The sequence below is a fragment of the Podarcis filfolensis genome (assembly GCF_964270895.1).
Source record: "Podarcis filfolensis genome assembly, chromosome: 5".
Taxonomy (NCBI): Eukaryota; Metazoa; Chordata; class Lepidosauria; order Squamata; family Lacertidae; genus Podarcis; species Podarcis filfolensis.
In genome coordinates, this window is record NC_139608.1 from 21,868,695 (window position 1) to 21,889,296 (window position 20,602).

Sequence of the window (20,602 nt, forward strand, 5' to 3'; positions counted from 1 at the left end):
GATCCAAATAGTCAGCATATAAGGAAAGCAGAGAGTCAGCTTTAGTGTTTTCTCCAGTCTACAGAAGAATGGGACTGGGGATGAAAAACCAAGTGCAATGGAAATTAATTTGTAAGCCGATACAACAACGTGAAATGCCATAACGCATTTGCATGCTATGGAGGTTGAGGCAGGTGCTATAATGTACACTTCCCATGCTCTTTAGTGGTTGAGTGAATATATAAGCAGTAGAACTCTTCTATTGAATCAACGGTGGTTTTGATCCTATGGAATAGTACCGAGACGTAGAATACCAGTCATAGAGAATCATAGGAACTGTAGCTTGTTGAGGCTGCTGACCTCACAGAGCTACAATTCCCAGCACATTTACAGGATTCTCCATGACTGTTAAAGTGGTGTAATAGTGCTTTGAGAGTGCACAAGGCAGGTGTAGAGAGCATGCATAATTGTGGGCCTCTCTGGTGAATGGAGAGGTCTTGAATCCAGTAGATCCAAGGCCATCGTCATCTTGCCTTGCTCGCACAATGTCAACTTTCAACCCTAACACTGGATACTGGAGCTCTATGCTGATGGATCATTAATGAGCATCTTCTATTGGCAAAGCTCTTCATTATCGGAGAGGCAGCTCCACTCCCTCCTAACATAAGGTTACCAGTTTTTCCCCCAATGAATCCAGGGGCACTTTTCAACTTCAGTTGGAATGATAGGATTTTGTCAGGGGACTGATTTGTAAATCCAGGGACTGTCCCCGGGAAACGGGGACGTCTGGTAACCTTATCCTAACCACCTCCAGTCTCTGTCAGCAGTCCTGAAGATTTGGACTTCAGTATTACCCTTCTGTAGAAAATTCAGTAGAATTCAGGGATGCGTCAACTTCAAGAATCAGGCACATGCGGATCAGTTGGCTCTCACATTTGATCCTGTTTTCAAATATATTCCCCACATCTTCCTCCTCTAAACATTTTTTTTTTTTTGGCTGCTTCTGAACAAAGACAATTGCTTAATGGCAGTTTATGTTTCAACTGCTTGTGTAGGCTGTGTCTAATCCAATTACGAGAAAGGTGTTCAGACTTGACAGATAAGCTAATTAAGGTGTGAATGTGTACATCATTTCTTTGCTCTGTGAAAGACCTTGGAGATGCATCACATTAGGTGGTGTTTGCATAGATGAAGAAAACCACGCAGTTTTGAAACTCACTTGCAGAGCTGGTCTTTCCCCCGACTTTCTTCGAAATTCAGGTTTTTTTTACTTATTTATATAAAACAACAACAGCAACTCCAGGAACCTGCTTACAGTGTTGCTGAACATGAACTTCAATTTGGCTTATCTTCTCCTAGCTCTGTGCACAGCCATCATATTCATCTTGGTCTGGGCTTTCCAAAGCAGAGGAGGGAAGCCCATGCTTTGTGACAGCCATCTTCAGGAGATGGGACTGGAGGAAAGAAGCCATGGTGTCTACAGCCAGGTATTTGCAGATTTAACTCCGGAAGAGATCATGCAAGTGAAGATCTACCTGCAGTACAACCTGAGGGTGCCATTGGTAGAACCTCCTCAAGCCAAGCCATCAGACAACTGCATTTTTTCCATCACCCTTCAGCTTCCTCCCAAAGCTGAAGTGCTGCAATTCTTGGACCACCAAGGGAGCAGGCCTGCACGGCAAGCTCTGGCTGTACTCCATTTTGGGAACCAGCAGGACCCAAATGTCACAGAGTTTGTGGTTGGTCCTCTTCCAAAACCAATGTACCACCAAGATGTCACAGTGCAGAAGTATGGAGGGAAGTTGCCTTACTACAGAAGGTTTCTCCTAAATAATGAATTCAAGGAAATTCATATTTTCCTGAAGAACAAGGAATACCCCAAGGCTCCAAACTTTATGCAGGAAGTACTTTATTACAATGGAAGCAATTTTGCATACTACCATGGATTGCCACCTGGATTAAAATCAGGAGACCGGAGAATCTGGGTTGCTCATTTCCAGAATGTGCCTGGTAGTTATCTGCATCCATTTGGATTTGACATCCAGGTTGATCTTAGCAGCCTCGACATTTCTCACTGGAAGGTGTTAAAAGTCTTCTATAATGGACAGTACTTTGAAGACATGGAAGATATTGAGAGACAGTTCATTACGGGACATGTTAAAGTAGCCAAGGTCAAAAAGGCTCCTTCTGACGGAGGATATTCCTCATTGAAGCAGAGGGTTCCACACCAGAGACTAGGCCCCTTGCAGTATGAACCTCGTGGTCCCCGCTACCGCATCTGGAATAACCAAGTTTTCTTCATGCCCTGGAGTTTTGCCTTTCGCATAGATGCTAATAGGGGGCCACAGATCTTTGATGTCAGGTTTAAGGGTGAGAGGATAGTTTATGAGTTAAGCTTGCAAGAGGGAGGTTCCATCTATGGCTCCAACAATCCAGCGTCAATGCTGACCAGATACATGGACTTAAGCTTTGGCCTTGGTTCAAGTGGCTCCTCTCTCATCCAAGGTGTGGATTGTCCTTACCTGGCTACCTATTTGGACAGGCACTATTTTCTTGATTCCTCGTTGCCTGTCACTCGCAAAGGCTCTATCTGCATCTTTGAGCAGAATGCTGAGGTCCCTGTGCGACGCCATTATGACCGCTCAGAGCCTCCGTTTTACGGAGGGTTGGTGGATTCCGTTCTGGTCTTTAGGTCCATATCTTCAGTTGCTAATTATGATTATGTTTGGGATTTTAAATTTCATCAAAATGGAGCTGTCGGAGTTAGTATCCATGCAAGTGGGTACATTCAATCTGCTTTTTACTTTGGCGATGCCTTGGAATTTGGAAACAGAGTTGAAGAGTGGGCACTGGGAGACATTCACACTCACAACATTAATTTCAAGGTGGACATGGACATTGGTGGTAAGTGTACACCTCTTTTGTAACTTTTATGAATTGCCATAATTTCTATTGCTGATAGCGGCTTACTTGCTGCCAGCTAATGGCTGCTTTTTAAGTGGTTCTGATATTATTTTGTTTCCCAGTTCTGAAAATGGACCCATTTTCAGGTTTCATGGAGTATTCATGAGTGGGTGTCCCCCCCCCCACCTGGCAGGATGCTGCATCATCCTAGGATGTAGATTGTGGGCAATGTGTGTGGTGTGTGTGTAGGAGGGAATTGTTGTGTGAGAAAGTTTGGGCTGATTCTGGAACCTGGATACAGAGACATGTGCTGAACCCAAGTTGTGTCAGGGGGGTTTCCCTGGATGCCTGATGGAGAAGCACAATCTGTTAATGCTGTGCTCCCATCCATCCTATGCTCAGGTTCCATATATGTGTAAATAAAACCAAACATTCTATAGGCATCACTGTCTCCACTGACCTTCATTCCATGGAAACAGAACCCTGGGAAAAGCGCTTGGCATTCCTGAAGTCTCTCCTCAAAACATGCCTTGAGGGAGGCAAATCCATGTCTGCTTCTTATTTCAATGAATTATGAATGCACATTGTTGTCAAAGTATTATACGGGCCCTTTGGGGGCCACCGGTTGGACCCAGTATATTTCTATTTAACCTATTTTAAGACCAAGGTCCATCTAGTGGCAGGCAGGTGGCGGGGGCCGGTCACTTCACTTTTGGTAGTGAAACAGATCAATATCCACAGCAGGGTTGAAAGGCGTCCTATTGAATAGATTCAGGAGTGAATTTAAAACACAATAGTACATTCCGAGAGCATTTTGTTATGATTACTTTATATTAATCAGAGAAGTATATGCTCCTCAGAAATAGATCCACATGAGCTAAAACATAATTGATGGAGATTGCCTCCATGTAAGTTAGGTTCATTCATTTCAAGGGGTCTTCTCTGAGGAAAACTTAGTTGAACGCCAACCGTTGAATGCCACCTTGCTCTCTTTTTTTACATGAACTACTTTTTCTCATCCATAGGCAATTTGTAGACATGATTTACCTATTTAATTTGTTACGTTAAGGTCCCATCTTCCCTCCAAGATTAGGGGGTTGCACTAGATGACCCTTGGGGTCCCTTCTAGTTCTATGATTCTATGAAACTCAATCTAAATGGTGTACTTGGCATTCTGCAAAAATCTTCCGTCTAGCCACTTGACCAAGATCTCCCTCATTTTCCAGTAAGGGCTGCTTTGTTGCCATGGGCAGCCATCCAGGGAGGCCTGGGAGCCATGGGACCAGCCAGTAGCCAGGGCTGAAGCCCAAGGGTTATATTCAGTGTAGAACTACAGACATGCTAGACATCCGGGGCAAAGACCAAGACAACAACAAAGGACTAAACAAAAGGGACTAAGGTGTAAACCAGTAATACTGGAGCACACCAGAAGATCTTGTTATCTGAGTAAAGCTTAGCAAGAAATAGTCTTTCCTGTCCAGGATAATCCAATGGCTAGTTTGGAGTCAGCCCATGGCCTGAAGGTACTTCGCGGAGAAGCTCAGACTTCACCACATGGGGATATTGCACCAAGACTGAGCAGTTCCTGACAATTATGTGTCTTCAGGTCATGTCTTGAGGAATCCATCCATCCGCTCTGCTCCCCACTAGGCTTTCTCATTCAGTTTTAGAGTAGCTGCTGTTTTAAAAAGAATTCAAATACTGCTGCTTCTTTGGCTATGTCCCCCTGAAATCCTGCTGATCCGGGACAACAGAGAAGGATAAATCTCTTCTCCACATAAAATAGTTTCCTTTTATGAAGATGATTATTTCCCACTAGATGGTGGTAAAACCACTTGAGATCCGAACTGCCATTGAATTACATAAAGGCCTACTATGCAGATTTCTTCATGACCTTTCAGAAGCTGTGAACGTGCTAAGGGCACAATACAAAGAAAGCTCTTGACTTTAATGAAATCTAAGCATGAGAGTAGGGACGCGGGTGGCGCTGTGGGTTAAACCACAGAGCCTAGGACTTGCTGATCAGAAGGTCGGCGGTTTGAATCCCCGCGACGGGGTGAGCTCCCGTTGCTCAGTCCCTGCTCCTGCCAACCTAGCAGTTCGAAAGCACATCAAAGTGCAAGTAGATAAATAGGTACCACTCCAGCGGGAAAGTAAACGGCGTTTCCGTGTGCTGCTCTGGTTTGCCAGAAGCAGCTTAGTCATGCCGGCCACATGACCCAGAAGCTGTATGCCGGCTCCCTTGGCCAATAAAGTTAGATGAGTGCCGCAACCCCAGAGTCGGTCACGACTGGACCTAATGGTCAGGGGTCCCTTTACCTTTCAGCATGAGAGTGCTGTCTCCATTGAAATCATCCAGGTGTCCTTTACCTCTACCTTTTACCTTTACCATTACCTATATGCACTGTACATTTAAAGCACATTTAAAATATTTCCTTCCACTCGAGGAATTCGGAGAGCTGTAGTTTGTTGTGGGTGCTGGGAAATGGTAGCTGTGATGAATAAACTACAGTTCTCAGGATTCTTTGGGAGAGATGTGCTTTAAATGCTCCTTGTGTATGCAGCCTAAGTTAAGACAATGCCAGGCTGCTTTCACTTTGCTCTTCTCATCTCAATCTTCCTCTGCCCCCTGAGGGATCTACATGACAAGATACTTTCATTTCCCCTGCATTGGAGTAAGATTCAACTGCCAATCAAACTGGCTTCTGTATGTGCCTTGGGGGTGGGTGCCATCTTGTCCTTCACCTCAGGCACTGAGCTGACCCTGCCACTGATGGGGCTCGTTAGGTGAATCTCACCCAGTGATATGCCAGGAATAAATAAGTCAGCTACTTTTAAATTCTCAGCTCTGAATTCTGGCAACCGGTCCCTTGCAAAGCTTGTTTTAAGCTGCAGGGCACAAGCAAAACCAGCCAAGTAACAATTCACGAATTACCAGAACATCAAACTTGCAGTGCCTTTCTCGGAAATTGTGTGGCTAATTGAGTGGTTAATTAATTTAAAGCCAGTGCTATGCAGGCTTACTGACAAACACAGGACTCTTGCTGACTACTGTTTGGTGTCACCTGATGCTTTCTTGCTTGCGATCTCCTGCCTCTCTCTCTATGATCTTTGATGAACAGCCTTTCCCTCCCAACACATGACATTCTCTCTGACCCAGATATTCAGCATATATGGAAAGCAGAAGATCAGTGCGCAGCTCAGCTTCAGTGTTTTCTCCAGTCTACAGAAGAATAGGACTGTAAATGAAAATCAAGTGTAAATGCATGGAAGCTGATTCGTAAGTCAAAACAACAATGAGAGATCCACACCAGACATTTTAAGCACGATGATACCACTTGGACGGTTATAGAGAACCCTTGCAACTGGTTTAGGATGGATCATAGCTCAGTGGTAGAGCATCTCCACCTAGGGCAAATCTCCACCTGTGATTACTTATGTCAGCTCCAAGCTGTTATATAGAGAAAGTCCCATTGTGGGCCTCTCTGGTGAATGAATGGGTCTTGACTCCAGTGGTTCCAAGGCTATCTCCATTCTTCCCAGCCTCTAGAATGTCTAATTTGGAACCCTAACAGTGTGTGGTGGTGGTGAAAGAACCACTCTACATCCATGGAACAATTCACAGGCATAGCTGAGGTGTATGTGGCAGACGTGCTCTTTCATTGGCAAAGCTCCATCAATTGACAGGAGCTTCCATTCCCTCCTAACCACCTCCAGTCACTGCCAGTAGTTCTGAGGGTGTGGCCTCAGTGGAGTTAAGTGCTGCATCAGTTGGAAGACTCAGCCACTAGGAAGTTCTGCTGGCACTTTCTTTCTGCAAAGCTTCCTCTTCCAAACATTTTTTTGCACTCACTGCATAAAGAAGATTACTTAAGAGTGGTTTGTTGTAGCTCTGTAGGCTGCGTCTAACTCATTTAGGAACAAAGGTGTTCAGACTTGACAAATCAGGTTATCAAGGTGTGAAGGAATACATCATTGCTTTCCTCTTTACAGGAAAATTGAGCTGCATCATATGGTCAGTGGTTGCCTACATAAAAAGATTATTGAGGTTTTGAAGCTCATTTGCACAGCAGGACTCTCACCAAAACTTTGATTTTGCCCTCACCTGGGATACTAGATACTCTGTTTGCTGATTCAATCTGCATTCTACAGCCTGCTTTGTGAAATCCCAGGAACCTGCTTACAGCGTTGCTGAACATGAACATGAAATTGGCTTATCTTCTTCTAGCTCTATGCACAGCCATCATATTCATCTTGGTCTGGGCTTTCCAAAACAGAGGAGGGAAGCCCATGCTTTGTGACAGCCATCTTCAGGAGATGGGACAGGAGGAACGAAGCCATGGAATCTACAGCCAGATATTTGCTGATTTAACTCCGGAAGAGATCATGCAAGTGAAGATCTACCTGCAGTACAACCTGAGGGTGCCATTGGTAGAACCTCCTCAAGCCAAGCCATCAGACAACTGCATTTTTTCCATCACCCTTCAGCTTCCTCCCAAAGCCGAAGTGCTGCTATTCCTGGACCACCAAGGGAGCAGGCCTGCACGGCAAGCTCTGGCTGTGCTCCATTTTGGAAACCAGCAGGACCCAAATGTCACAGAGTTTGTGGTTGGTCCTCTTCCAAAACCAATGTACCACCAAGATGTCACAGTGCAGAAGTATGGAGGGAAGTTGCCTTACTCCAAAAGGTTTCTCCTAAATAATGAGTTCAAAGAAATCGTTACTTTCCTGAAGAACAAAGAATACCCCAAGGCTCCAAACTTTATGCAGAAAGTACTATATTACAATGGAAGCAATCTCACAAACGTCCCTGCCTTACCACCTGGACAAAAATCAGGAGACCGAAAAATCTGGGTTGCACATTTCCAGAATGTCCCTGGTAGTTATCTGCATCCAGTAGGATTTGAAGTCCATGTGGATATTTGCAGCCTAGATGTTTCTCATTGGAAGGTGCTAAAAGTCTTCTATAATGGACAGTACTTTGAGGACATGGAAGATATTGAGAGGCAGTTCATTACGGGACATGTCAAAGTAGCCAAGGTCAAAAAGGCTCCTTCTGACGGAGGATATTCCTCATTGAAGCAGAGGGTTCCACACCAGAGACTAGGCCCCTTGCACTATGAACCTCGTGGCCCCCGCTACCGCATCTGGAATAACCAAGTTTTCTTCATGCCCTGGAGTTTTGCCTTTGGCATAGATGCTAATAGGGGGCCACAGATATTTGATGTTAGGTTTAAGGGTGAGAGGATAGTTTATGAGTTAAGCTTGCAAGATGCATCTGCCATCTATGGCTCCAACACTCCAGGGGCAATGCTGACCAGATACATGGACCTAAGCTTTGGCCTTGGTTTAACTGGCTCTACTCTCACCCAAGGTGTGGATTGTCCTTACCTGGCTACCTATTTGGACAGGCACTATTTTCTTGATTCCTCGTTGCCTGTCACTCGCAAAGGCTCTATCTGCATCTTTGAGCAGAATGCTGAGGTCCCTGTGCGACGCCATTATGACCGCTCAGAGCCTCCGTTTTACGGAGGGTTGGTGGATTCTGCTCTTGTCTTCAGGTCCATATCTACAGTTGCTAATTATGATTATATTTGGGATTTTATATTTCATCAAAATGGAGCTATCGGGATCAGGATCCATGCAAGTGGATACATTCAATCTGCTTTTTACTTTGGCGATGCCTTGGAATTTGGAAACAGAGTTGAAGAGTGGACATTGGGAACAATTCACACTCACAACATTAATTTCAAGGTGGATATGGACATTGGTGGTAAGTGTACACCTCTTTTGTAACTTATGGATTGAAGTAATTTCTACTGCTGGTAAGTGGATGTCTCTTTTGTGGCTTTTCTGTGCCTGTTTGTGGCTTGCTTGCTGACTGCTTGTAGCCCATACAGAAAGAATCACAGAATGGTAGACTTGGAAGTGACTCCAAGGGTCCTCTAGTTCAATCCCCTGGACTGTAGGAGTCATAGCTATTTAATGCCTGACAGGTGGCCCTCCAACCTCTGTTTAAAACCTTCAAGGAAGGAGAGCTCACCAGCTTTCAAGGTAGTGCATTGAACTGTTGAACATCTACAGTACTCTCAAAAATTTCTTCCCAATGTTTAGTCAGAATCTCCTTTCCTGTAATTTGAATCCATTGGTTTGTGTCCTATCCTCTGGAGCACCAGAAAACAGGCTTTCTGCACTATCCATGTGACAGCCCTTTAGATACGTTTAAGAAGGCTATCATCTCTATGTCTTCTTTCTTCCAGGGTAAACATATCCAACTCCCTCAACCCTTCCTCATAAGCCTTGGTTTCCAGACCCTTGATCCTCTTCATTGCTCTGCTCTGCACACATTCCCGTTGTCAACATCCTCCTTAAACTGTTGTTCCTTCTTAAAATATGTTTTCCTTGTTACGGTTTACATGAACAGCTTACCAGAGGTTACTTCCTTTTCATGCCACTCTTTCTGCCAATAGTAATAGAAAAACAGGCATTCAAGGCTCAGGGAACTGTCAGAAAATGCCCTGGGGTATTGGCAGCCCCCCATTTCTGCAGGCGTCCTTTGGTGAGCGTGGTTCTGGAAAAGCTACTCCCTTCTTTTCCAGATGCTCCAGCGACACAAATCATAATGATTTATGCACACTAATCTCCTGGCATCGTACAGCAATAAGCAGGAGACTCCGTAGTTCTATTCTACGTTATATTTACAGATTATATACAGAGAAAGCATAATGGCTAGCATTCTCTTCAGCTTCGAGGACAGGCACGTAAAAGCGAAGGTACAGTTACAAAGAACATACGCAGTAGGAAGAGATAAGACTGTTTCTTCCTGTTCCCACACGCTCTCAGACAGTCATGTGAATTATACCAATCACAAAATGCAGCCTCGGTGGACTGATTTACTAACAGGAACAACAGTTTGAGGGACACCTGAGCTGCTGCTCATCTCCAACACTTGGAGTTTGCTGCCACAGACATAGATTTTGGGCTGTCCTGAAGTCCAGCTTTTGGCCTGTAGGTATTCTTGTGACTTGTACGTTTATAGAATCTGCAATCTCTCTTGAGATTTCAGCAACAGGCTCACTCATTTCGTGTAAGGCCAGGTGGGAGAGGCTGGAGCTGATGGATGACGTATGATGACAGCGCAAACATGAATATGTGTTTGAACAGTGGGCCATGACAACATTGTCTTAATGGCATGGAAAATGGGGCAGGGATATATTTATTAAGCATGTACCATAAATATAAATTATGGATTGGAGTAATCTGGGAAGAAATATTCCTGTAAATACAATTTCTTCTCTTATAGGATTACCTTAAAATGAACAGGGCTCATTTTCTTTGTGTCCATTAGGAAACCATGTAATTGCCTTCAGACTGTGGTTTAGAAGGCTGCATCTTGCTATGCAATTCTCTTCACTTGTCGGGTCTCCTCTAACACTCTTTAACTTGCATCTAAAACAAGAACATTCCCCATCCCACCTTCTCCCCTGGAGGGCCTGATACCTCTTCTCTGAAGGGTTGAAAAATGTGGAATGGGGCACAGTGGTCTACTGAGGGATCAAGAATCCCAAACTGGAGTTGGATCAGAAAATTGGCTCTAGGTTAACCTAATGTGACATTCCTTTTAATTGTGCAGCAAGCTGCTGTCTGTGTGGATTTTCTTTATCCAATTACGGATTACCCTCCTTCCCCAGATTTTCATTGAGACTGTTGTGCTTAGTGAGGGAAAGATTAAGCCTTCCTGCTTTAGCCATGATCCTGATAAAACTTGGCTCCTCACATGGTTATGAGGCTTGGGGACGGGAAACTACCGTTTGGCACGAATGAATGCTTGCTTGCTTCCTTTCTTAAGTCTCATAGCTGTGCAAAGAACTAACTTTCATTCAAATCACATCTGTAGAGGGAAGGGTTTAACCTCACCTCTGCATGTGCTATGGCCGCAATGGACTTAATATCCGTAATTTAAATGGGGGAGGAGACCAGTGTGTACACCATGCATTTAGAGTAATGTGTAGTTTGACTTCCGGGGTGGTGCCATCGGCAATGGCGGACTCCCTCTGAACTGGAGGGACCAGCTCCGCGCGAAACGGGTCGTTTCCGCTACGGCGAAGTGGGGACCCTTTAAAAAATCACAGGCGGATGAAGCCTGTGACCATGGGACTCGGCGGGCACCTTTAGCGCCCCCCCAACCCGCAAAGGAACCCATTAACGGGCTCCGAAGCGAAGAGGGGGAAGTGGCGCGGTGCTGTGAGTCAACTGCTTTTTCCGTGGAGCGAAGCCGCATAGCCGTTGCCGGAGAGTGCTGCCTTTTTCCTGGGACAATTTGGCATCTAAAGAATCACCCGTGAGCACTTAAACCTTGAACAACTGGACTTTAAAGAAGGATTGGCCAGTAGAGAGGAATTGGACTCAAAATTTATTTAAATTTGGTACTGAAACGGGAAGGTCTAAACAGGAAGTCAGCCTTTCGTTTCTTTGTAGTCAGAATAAAGCAAAGACAACGTAAACTAGAGCTTAGAAAATTACTTTTAAAGGATTGGCTTTCATCATTTAAAATCGTGGAACCACCCTTCAGTAGCAGGAGAAGAAGGGGGATCTCTTTTTAGACTGTTTAAACCTGCAGAAGTGAGTTTAAAGTAAAGTAACTTTCCACCGTCCTGATCCTGGAGCGGAGTGTCAGGACCGACGTTTGAAGCTCATTGCCCAGAGACAAATGTTTTTGACAGATAGCTAAAAGAAAAGTAATATAGTGATTCCATTGTTTCCTTTCGCATTTCAAAGGAACAAATATTGACAGAATAGCTTAAAAAAGAAACTTTGTTGCTATTGTTCTTAAAAGAAAGAATAAAAGAAAGTTTTCCCCCTAGAGGGAGACTGTGAAACTGTAACCAATTTCAGGAGTTTGCAGCTGCTACAGATTACAATCGTGGGAAAGGACTTGTGACCTTGTAGGACAATGTTTTCAGAAGCTCTGTTGGGTGCTTTCTGTAAAATAAATGCCCTATTGGATCAGTTAAGCCAGAAGACGGATCTGATGACTAATGTGGCCAGAAATTTTGAACAGGCAGTAGGAAACTACATTGAGCCTACCCAGGAACTAAAACAGGAGTGTGCTATGACAGCACAGATGAGAGAAGAGGATGCTGCTGAATCCTGGGTGCCAGAAATGGAGGGAGTTGCGGCCCTGCAGGAATATGAGCCTTTGGATTTGATAAATGAATTTGGAAAAAACCAGATTTGGAAAGATAAAGTTTGGTTTGGTTTGGAAATGGGGGGTTGGATTGACCCTCCCATGCAGGGAGGTTTGGACTTTCTGAGTCTGGTAATGGGCCGTCAGATGTTGGGAGTTGTGGGGGCTCTTAATTTTGGAGGGAATCTGAAACAGGTGTTTAAATATTACATGGAGTTCAGTCTGGACTATGGAAATGGGGCTGATCTGCTGAAAAGGGTCAAAAACATTACTAAGATGGAGTTCCCACGAGTGAAAGGAAAACATGAAGAAGAGTCGCGGAAGGGACATGGAAGAGATTTGAGGGCCTCGGATATAAGGATACCAGGTTAATGCGCTAGATTAATGGGACAAAAAGGACTGACAAAATCCGGGACCAGGAGGAAGGGACGCTGGATGAAGATTGGATTGTTTTATCTTTTTTTTTCTTTTATCATTAGGACTGTTTTAAAATAATTGATGAATGTTAGAAAAATGTTGAAATGGAACTACTTGGTTCTAGCAAGAATGTTTAAAGAATTAGGTTAATGATATGGTTATGAGAAGTTGGTAAAAATAAGATTTAAGTTTTAAGTTTTAAGGTTTGTTATAAGACAAGATGAAAATAGATTAAGGTACTGTAAGGACAAAATATTATGAACTATGGAAATAGTAATAAGGTTAAAAGAATATCTAAAAAAGGATTGATAATTAGATGGAAATATAAAGTAATAATATGTTAAGATATATAATTAAGATACAAACAAAGTGGGTAAGGATTTGCTGAATTAATTATGTGAATTGGAATACAAAAAAGGGAGGCGTGAGGAGGTCAGGAAACAAGTAATTGAAATATAAAGATGTGAAAAGATTGATTTGTTTTTAATTCTATTTTTTTTTCCATTTCTTTTATGTATTTTGTATTTTTCTTGGTACTTTTGTATTTTTTTTCTTTTTCTTTTTTTTATTCTGTAATTTTTTATTGTCTGTAAAATTTCAATAAATATCTTTAAAAAAATAGAGTAATGTGTAGTTTGACCTTCTGGCAGTCTCCCTCTCTTCCCTCCCAGCCTATCAGAAATTATTCAGGTGGGTCCCAGCCCTCCCACGAGGCTCTTTTGGGGCACCACAGTTATGTGTAGGTGGAGGAAGGGATGGGAAGCCTTCCTTTGGTGAACTTCCTGAGGTTATTTTATCTTAGGATCTAAGCTTTGATTTGTTTCTATTAAAATATTTATAGCTTGCCGCAAGGCAGCTAAGAAAACTCAAGCCAAATAAAGTACAGTAGACGTTTTAAAATAGCAAGATAAAAATGAGTTAAAGCTCAGCGGAACACAATGCCACCAAATTTAATCATCTCTTCACATCTGTCTGGAGCCTGACAAATGCTGTCTAGATCTGGAATCAGCACATGACGTGTCTCCGCAGGTGTCAAGGAACCTGATTTGCAGCCATGCTGAAGGTGATTCTGCAAGTTATTTGCATTTGTTTATTTTGCTGAGACCACTGAAGACTCATTCTTCTACAGGGAAGAGCGAGCTCAGCAGCCTGTGAGATCTACTCCCACTTCTAGATGTGTGAAAATAGATGAGATTATGACCATAGTATGGTCTTTGCTGACCTCGGTCCAGCAGATAGTATCCAAGTGTAAGGTATTTGGCATGCAACTTGGGTGGCTTCCAGCCAGAACGACCACCCAGCTAACTGCATTTATAATTCGCTAGCAGATATTTCTGGACCATAGTGGCTACTCCCCCCCCCCAGTTGACCTGGCTGTGATTTGTTTCATAAACCAAGCAGTTCCCAATGCCAGAGTGTATGACCTCTCCCATAACTATGATACCACCATGATGCCACAATGTAAGGGAAGGGCTGTAGCTCAGTGGTAGAAAATCTGCTTTGCATGCAGAAGGTCCCAGGTTCAAGCCCAGGCATCTCCAGGTAGGGCTGGCAATGAAGAAGCAATGGAGAGCCCAGTCAGCAGGTACAATACTGAGCACAGCCCCAGCGGCCAGCAACCTCTGTCCTCTCCCTTCCTTGGCCAGGAAAGATGGGGGAAGCTACCCCAGTGGTGGCAGCAGCAGCAGCAGGAGCTGCCAATCACTGAGCCACACCCTGCCATACTCAGCTCGAGGATCAGCCTCCTCTTCCTTGTCTTGCTGTGCCACCGGCTACTTCCCCCACCCCATGCGGTGGGAGGAGAAGGAGCCACCAGCCACTAAAGCTGCACCAAGCCCGGCACCACATTTGCCCTCCTCTGCCATCTGAACATTGCAGATCATTAAAAATATTTGGGGGACACAAAGTGCCTTGCACCCTAGGAGTTGGCACTTATGGTTGCTTTTCTATGTCAACAAAAGCTGTGCTTGTGTGGACATGACCAAGCAGCTGAAAAATATGATGCCTCAACAGTTGTCTTCATTTGTTTTCTGTGCTAGGTGTGAAAAATTCCCTGGTAGCCAATGACATGGCTTTTGAGACAGTCAAGGCCCCTTGGAGTCCAGAGAATAAGATCCACCGGATGAAGATAGTAAGGAAAGTCTTGGACACTGAGAACAAGGCCGCCTTCCGCCTTCACGACAACATGCCAAGGCACATATATTTTGCCGCCAACAGCACAAACAAGTGGGGCCATAAGCAAGGCTATCGGATCCAAATGGTCAGCTTTTCTGGAGACCACCTGCCAGAAACAGATCCAATGGAGCGAGCCATCAGTTGGGGAAGGTAAGTGACTAATTTTTAGATGCTGAAACCCAAATGGGAAACCCAGATCAGAGACACAGGGACACAGGTAGCTGCCTTATACTGACCTTGGTTCACCTATCTCAGTATTGTCTACTGACTGGCATGTCTTCTGGGTGTCAGACCATGTTCTCTCCCAGCCCTACCTGGAGATACTGAGGACTGAAACCGAGACTTTATACATACCATGGCCCTTCCCCATGAAACTGGGGCTCCTTAACTCGAAGCGTGTTGAGATTTTGAGTGCTTTGGTTTGTGTCTACCACTCTGTCTCTCTCCCGGCTCCATCTGAGTCCCTGCAGTTACAAGCTTTGATGATGTCTGAAACTTTGCCAGGGGGGAAATGTCCAATGCCAGGGCTCAGTAGAACATGTAGTCATGTGGTCCTGGAAACAAAATTTAGGCCACTACATAAGAAGTTGAAAACCAGGACTTTCAAGGTAGCTTTCTCAGATATGCTACCTGTCCCATGTAGACAGGGCAAGCTAGACAGGCACAGCTCAGACGTCTCAATATGTGGTGTCAGGAGTAAGGTAAGGGATTTGTTATGCTCTGGGGAATGTACAAAGGAGAGGAACCAGACTGCTGATGCATAGCTGTCAACTTACAGATTGAAAATAAGGGACCAGCAGCCTTGAAAACAAGAGACCAGCAGCCAAAATAAGGGACTGCAGCCTCACCTGTTCCAGGCACTCCAGTCTTCCTGTCCTCCTGCAGTCTGGTCAAGCTCATGCTGGTAGCTTCGAGAACACTGTCCAACCAACTTTGTAACCATAGGTTCAACTGAACAGAATCTGAATCACATGCACCACAAGGCCTATGCAGCCTCAACTTAAGATGGCTCCCCGGCCTGGCTTTGCACTGCAAAGTTTGCAGCAGCACGTGCAACAAAATGGCGTCCAGCATTCAAAAAACCCCTCAGCTTGCATTAACTAGCCACACACAAGGCATGCAAGCTCCACCCCCCAGTCGTTCTTAGACTTCTTATTGGGTGAGCAACACAGCCAATCAACACAGTTGGAGCCTCCCTGGCTGGCAGGGAGGGAGGGAGAGGAGCTGCTTCCTTTGAAATTTAAGGGACATCATTTAAGGGACATTTAAGGGACATCCATCAATAAGGGACAGCAGCGGGACATGGCGCTGGAATAAGGGACCGTCCCTTCAAATAAGGGACACTTGACAGCTATGTGCTGGTGCGTGATTGATACTGAGAGAGAGAGAGAGAGAGAGGATAGATAGATGATAGATAGATGATATATCGATATAAAGTAGCAGAACCACTTTCATTCTGATCATGGGCCAAAAGCAAACAGAAGCTGAGGAGGGTCCAGTTGGCACAAATCATTCCCTAGGGACGAGGGTGAAAATGTTAATGATTGTCCAAAACGTACAGGGGAGAACTAGACATTGAAGGCACAGGAGCACATGATAGAAGTTCAAAGCACTGCAGGGCAAAACACATGTGCCAAAGATATGTGGAGAGACACACAGTGTATATGTTTTGATACGGTTATGCTAGAAGCCTCACAGTCAAACTGGGATGCTTGGTCTTAGAGTAGCTGGGGAAACCCAGACAGATGGGGGGGGGTTACAAATAAATTATTATTATTATTATTATTATTATTATTATTATTATTATTATTATTATATAAAGTAGGTATAATGGGAATCTGGCAGCTTGGAGAAAGCTGGTGGGACACGGTTGTTATCTCTGGATACAACTCAATAGGAAGGACAGGGAAGAGCATACTGGAGGTGGTGTTTCTGTTTGTCAAAGAGGATATGGATTCTAGCAAGCTAGAAACCCCCAAAGTGACAAGCAGCTCTAGAGAAGCTAAATTTGGAAGTCTATCCACCATCTTGAGAGAATGACCAAAGTCAAGCACTACAGCAACTGTGGGGAACCCGTGGGCTTCTAGATGTTTTTGGACTACAACTCCCAGCCGGCCATTGACCATGTTGGCTGGGGTTGGTGGGAGTTGGAGCAGAACACCTGGAGGGCAGCATACTAACCACCCCTCTGCTGTAGCTTACCGCTGGATCTCCTTCCTAGGGTAGTTGGGATTCCACACACTAGTCTCAGCTTTGCTTTTCAGGTACAAGCTGGCTGTCACCAAACGGAAAGAGAAGGAACCATTTAGCACCAGTATCTATAACCAGATGGACCCATGGACACCTTCAGTGGCCTTTGCTGACTTCCTAAACAATGAGAGCATTATCAATGAGGTGAGTTGTGATCCCTATGGGCACTGACAGATCTATCACCTTGAAGCCACACAGCGACTGGAGACTTTGGATATATTTTAAAATATACAGGATGGCAGATATCATGGAAGCACATCAACAGTGGCTCATTTTGCGTGGCGAGTTCCCGCCTACCCGCAGTAGAAATAAAGACACATGACACCATTGTTTTAGGTTAATGGGCTAAAAGTGGCCACAACTTTATTGGTTATAGGTAAAGAGCGGTATTGGCTTAGGCATTGGTCCTATCTGACTATCCGGCTTCAGCCTGTTTGCTTGAAGACCGGGAAGGGTTAACACCAGCAGGGGGAGCCCTGCACATCAACTAGGGACTCCCCTGGGGTCACCGCTCGGGGGCATGCCTTAGGCCCTGACCTCCATAGGCTTCGGACGAGGCTACGTCCCCCGGAATCCTTTACCAGACTACCCTTCAATATTTGGGGGAGGTGATAGCGCTCCTCCCCCCCAACACATCTACATAACAATACCCCTACCAATGCCTAACCGCCAAAACCAAAGGAGTTGTGACGATTTGCTACGAGGTAGGCGAAAAACCAAATGGCCGGTGCAAGTTTGCCAAGTGGAAAAAATTCCTACCAGGCCCCTTAACGGCGACCAACTGAGGTCCATAGCAAGGTCAGAAGGGGAACCTTAAAGGGTGGGCAGGTGGGAAACAACATCAGCTGCGCAGACCAAAGAGGGAGATCCCAGGGCCGCGCTTGCCTTAAATGAGGCAAGCCACATCCCCCAAGCCACCCAATTGGCTGGCTCAGGGGATGATGCAGCCCGAAGATTCCCCTGATCACGCGGGGGCTGGAGCCAGCCTCCATGCACATGTTGGGGGCGTGAAGCCCGCAACACCACCTCCTCCTGGTGTCAGAAGTGGCTTTATCTGAAGCTTCTGAGTGGCTGGGGAAACTCAGCCAGATGGGCGGGGTATAGATAATAAATTATTATTATTATTATTACTTCTCCTGCACCATCCTTTTCTCTCACCAGGCCTTTCCCTTAGACAGCCATTTAACATGGTCCGTTGTGTCTCCCTTTGGCAGGACCTGGTTGCCTGGATCACCGCTGGCTTCCTGCATATTCCACATGCTGAGGACATTCCCAACACTCCAACGCTTGGGAACGTGATTGGCTTCTTTTTGAGGCCTTACAACTATTTTGACGATGATCCTTCCATGGATTCTCCAGACAGCGTTTTCTTCAGCAGCCAGCAGGACCCCACTTCCTGCGACGTCAACTACCTCGCCTGCATGCCAAAAACAGCTGTGTGCTTGCCCAGCTTCCCGCCTTTCACTTATGAGGGCTTCCAAAACATGACAACGCTCTGATGCCTTCTGCATATACCAAGACCAGCAAATCCCAGCTCCGTCCAGTGTCTTTGAACCCAAATCTTAAGCCTTGCTTCCACACATTGCACATGTTCGCTAGTTGTATTTGCAAGAATCTTTTGCCAGGACTCTGTGCTGGGCAGAGAACTAGATCACCACACACTTTACATCGCTTGCTGTTTGCCACACAAAGCTGCAGTGTGATAGCCTGAAGCTGTGATAGCACAAGTGACCATATTTGCCTAGCACACTATCAATTTACGATGCCATTTGCCTTCCAGTAAACTCAAGCCTATTACCAAGAAATTTAGTATGTGGCTGCTCACAAATGGCCTGTCAGGAAGATTTATGCACATCAGTTCTGCCAGTGTCAATCCCAAAACAGATCTGTTTAGCAAAAAGCAGGGACAGGGTAGGAGGAAATTGAAGTCAAAAGCTAAGCAGTCCATTGGGTTTCTCTTTTTAATACAACTGGATTATTTGTAAATTTTTAATTTGATATTTCTGCAAGTAGCAGTGCTGATTATTGTTTTAATGGAAGCACACCTCCAAAACTCAATTAATTTGGTGTCTTTGGCACCGTTTTGCTGAATTGCTTTTCAATTTAGCAAAAGGCAGACTAGATTGCTATGCTTAAGTGAATGGGGTTTTGTAGTGTCTCATTCCACAGACGTCAGGAAAAGTCAAGCATCACTCCACCTGTCAGGCTCAAAATTTAATCCCTGTCATTTTTAAAAAACATACCGGGGCACCTTTATTATGGGCACTGTCAAGCTGCCACATTAAAAGACTCAATCCAGGTTTCATCAATAATTGTGTATCTGTTTCTTAGATATATGTCCACATCTCCTGAACATTGAAAATTGCAAATGTTATTAAAAATGCATCTCAATCATTCTTAGTGGCAAAGAGAATAATCTTTCAGCAGAGGAAATGCAGGTTCACTCCCTCTGACCACCACTGGGAACCCGAAGACATTTTCTATTTCTGAGTTTGCAGCTTATCCGAGACAAATATGGTACCTTTCTGGACATCTGGGCAGTCTACATCAACCTTTGCCAACCTGGTACAGATCTGTATTAGACACATCTGGGTTGACACCAGCATCCTGCAGTTAGGATAGAACATGACACTTTTAATCTCAGGGTTGTGAGTTTGAGCCTCACATTGGGTGAAATATTCCTACATTGCACGGGGTTGGGTGGCATGACCCCTGTGGTCCCTTCCAATTCTATGATCCATTGAACTATGATCCTTTTAACCCACTAAAACCCAGTGCTATAAAGAGAAGGTCTCACCTCTTTCTGTGCTGCTCAGCATTACATCTGAACCAGGAATTATGCTTTGTTTCACTCAAACAAACCATGATAAGTCAAGGTATGTTATTGGCTTAGAATTATGGTTTAGAATATACAAACCATGATCCCTGGTTGGGAAGTAAAGTGGGAAATAATAGTTTCTTTCTCCCCCAAATGACGTGGGAGCAGCAAAGTGGCTGCAATAGGCTAGGAATGGGAGGCTCTACCAATTTCAGTTTCTCGTTTTTTCCAAACTTAAATTCAGCTCTCTACATTTCTGCATCAGTTTCTTTTTAAAGTGCTCATTAAAAAATCGTTTGCATTTTAGTGCTTATTTCTCATATTCTGGGATCCTATGGGAGGAAGGGTGAGATATAAATTTTATAAATAATAATCTTTGGGGTTTTTTAATGTTTAATTTTTTTATTTTTTACCAACAACCAAAACACAAACAGTGAAACCCCGCCAGGCGACTGATACATTGGGTATACATAATCAATAATATCATAACATAAATAATAATCTTTGTATGCATTTTTGCCTAATGCCTACACTTTTTAACAAGCCTTTCCCCCAGATCTATGCATTTAGCATGCATTTTTGCACACATTATTTGCCTGGGAAACAGCATCACAAACGTCAAAGAAGTGTGAATTTTGAAGGATGGCTGTGATTTGGTTCACACACAGTTTCAGGAAGCACAAATTGGGTAGATCAGCCTTTAAATGCAAACTGGAACAAATTCATCCTCCGTCCTTCTAATCAGCACATGCGCAGTAAACAACGGTTCACCCTGATGTCCAAACTTGGCCAGTGTATTTTATTATTACATTTCGATTGTATCTGATGAGATATGATTCATGGCACATGAAATATACTCGGAGTGGAGAGTG

The 20,602-nt window shown here is 44.4% G+C and overlaps 1 protein-coding gene across 2 annotated transcripts; it reads left to right on the top strand.

The window, feature by feature from the left end:
* Positions 1–1,129: 1,129 nt before the first annotated feature.
* LOC310762347 (amine oxidase [copper-containing] 3-like) lies at positions 1,130–19,307 on the top strand. 2 transcript variants are annotated; one of them, XM_083613251.1, is made up of 5 exons: positions 1,130–2,864; positions 8,638–8,656; positions 14,527–14,812; positions 16,927–17,056; positions 18,127–19,307. In XM_083613251.1, exons 1-5 carry the CDS (start codon positions 1,308–1,310, stop codon positions 18,409–18,411), a joined length of 2,277 nt encoding a protein of 758 aa, XP_083469377.1. In that variant the 5' UTR covers positions 1,130–1,307; the 3' UTR covers positions 18,412–19,307. The 2 variants fall into 2 exon arrangements, with proteins under 2 accessions (XP_083469377.1, XP_083469376.1); XM_083613250.1 differs by lacking the exon at positions 8,638–8,656 and having other exon boundaries at positions 1,130–2,883.
* The last annotated feature ends 1,295 nt before the right edge of the window (positions 19,308–20,602 follow it).

Excerpts from the sequence above, each read along its gene's own strand:
- LOC310762347 (XM_083613250.1), top strand. The coding sequence starts at position 1,308 with ATGAACTTCAATTTGGCTTATCTTCTCCTAGCTCTGTGCACAGCCATC. Across the intron at positions 14,813-16,926 it reads CGAGCCATCAGTTGGGGAAG|GTACAAGCTGGCTGTCACCA; the intron begins GTAAGTGACTAA and ends TTTGCTTTTCAG. Across the intron at positions 17,057-18,126 it reads ATGAGAGCATTATCAATGAG|GACCTGGTTGCCTGGATCAC; the intron begins GTGAGTTGTGAT and ends TCCCTTTGGCAG.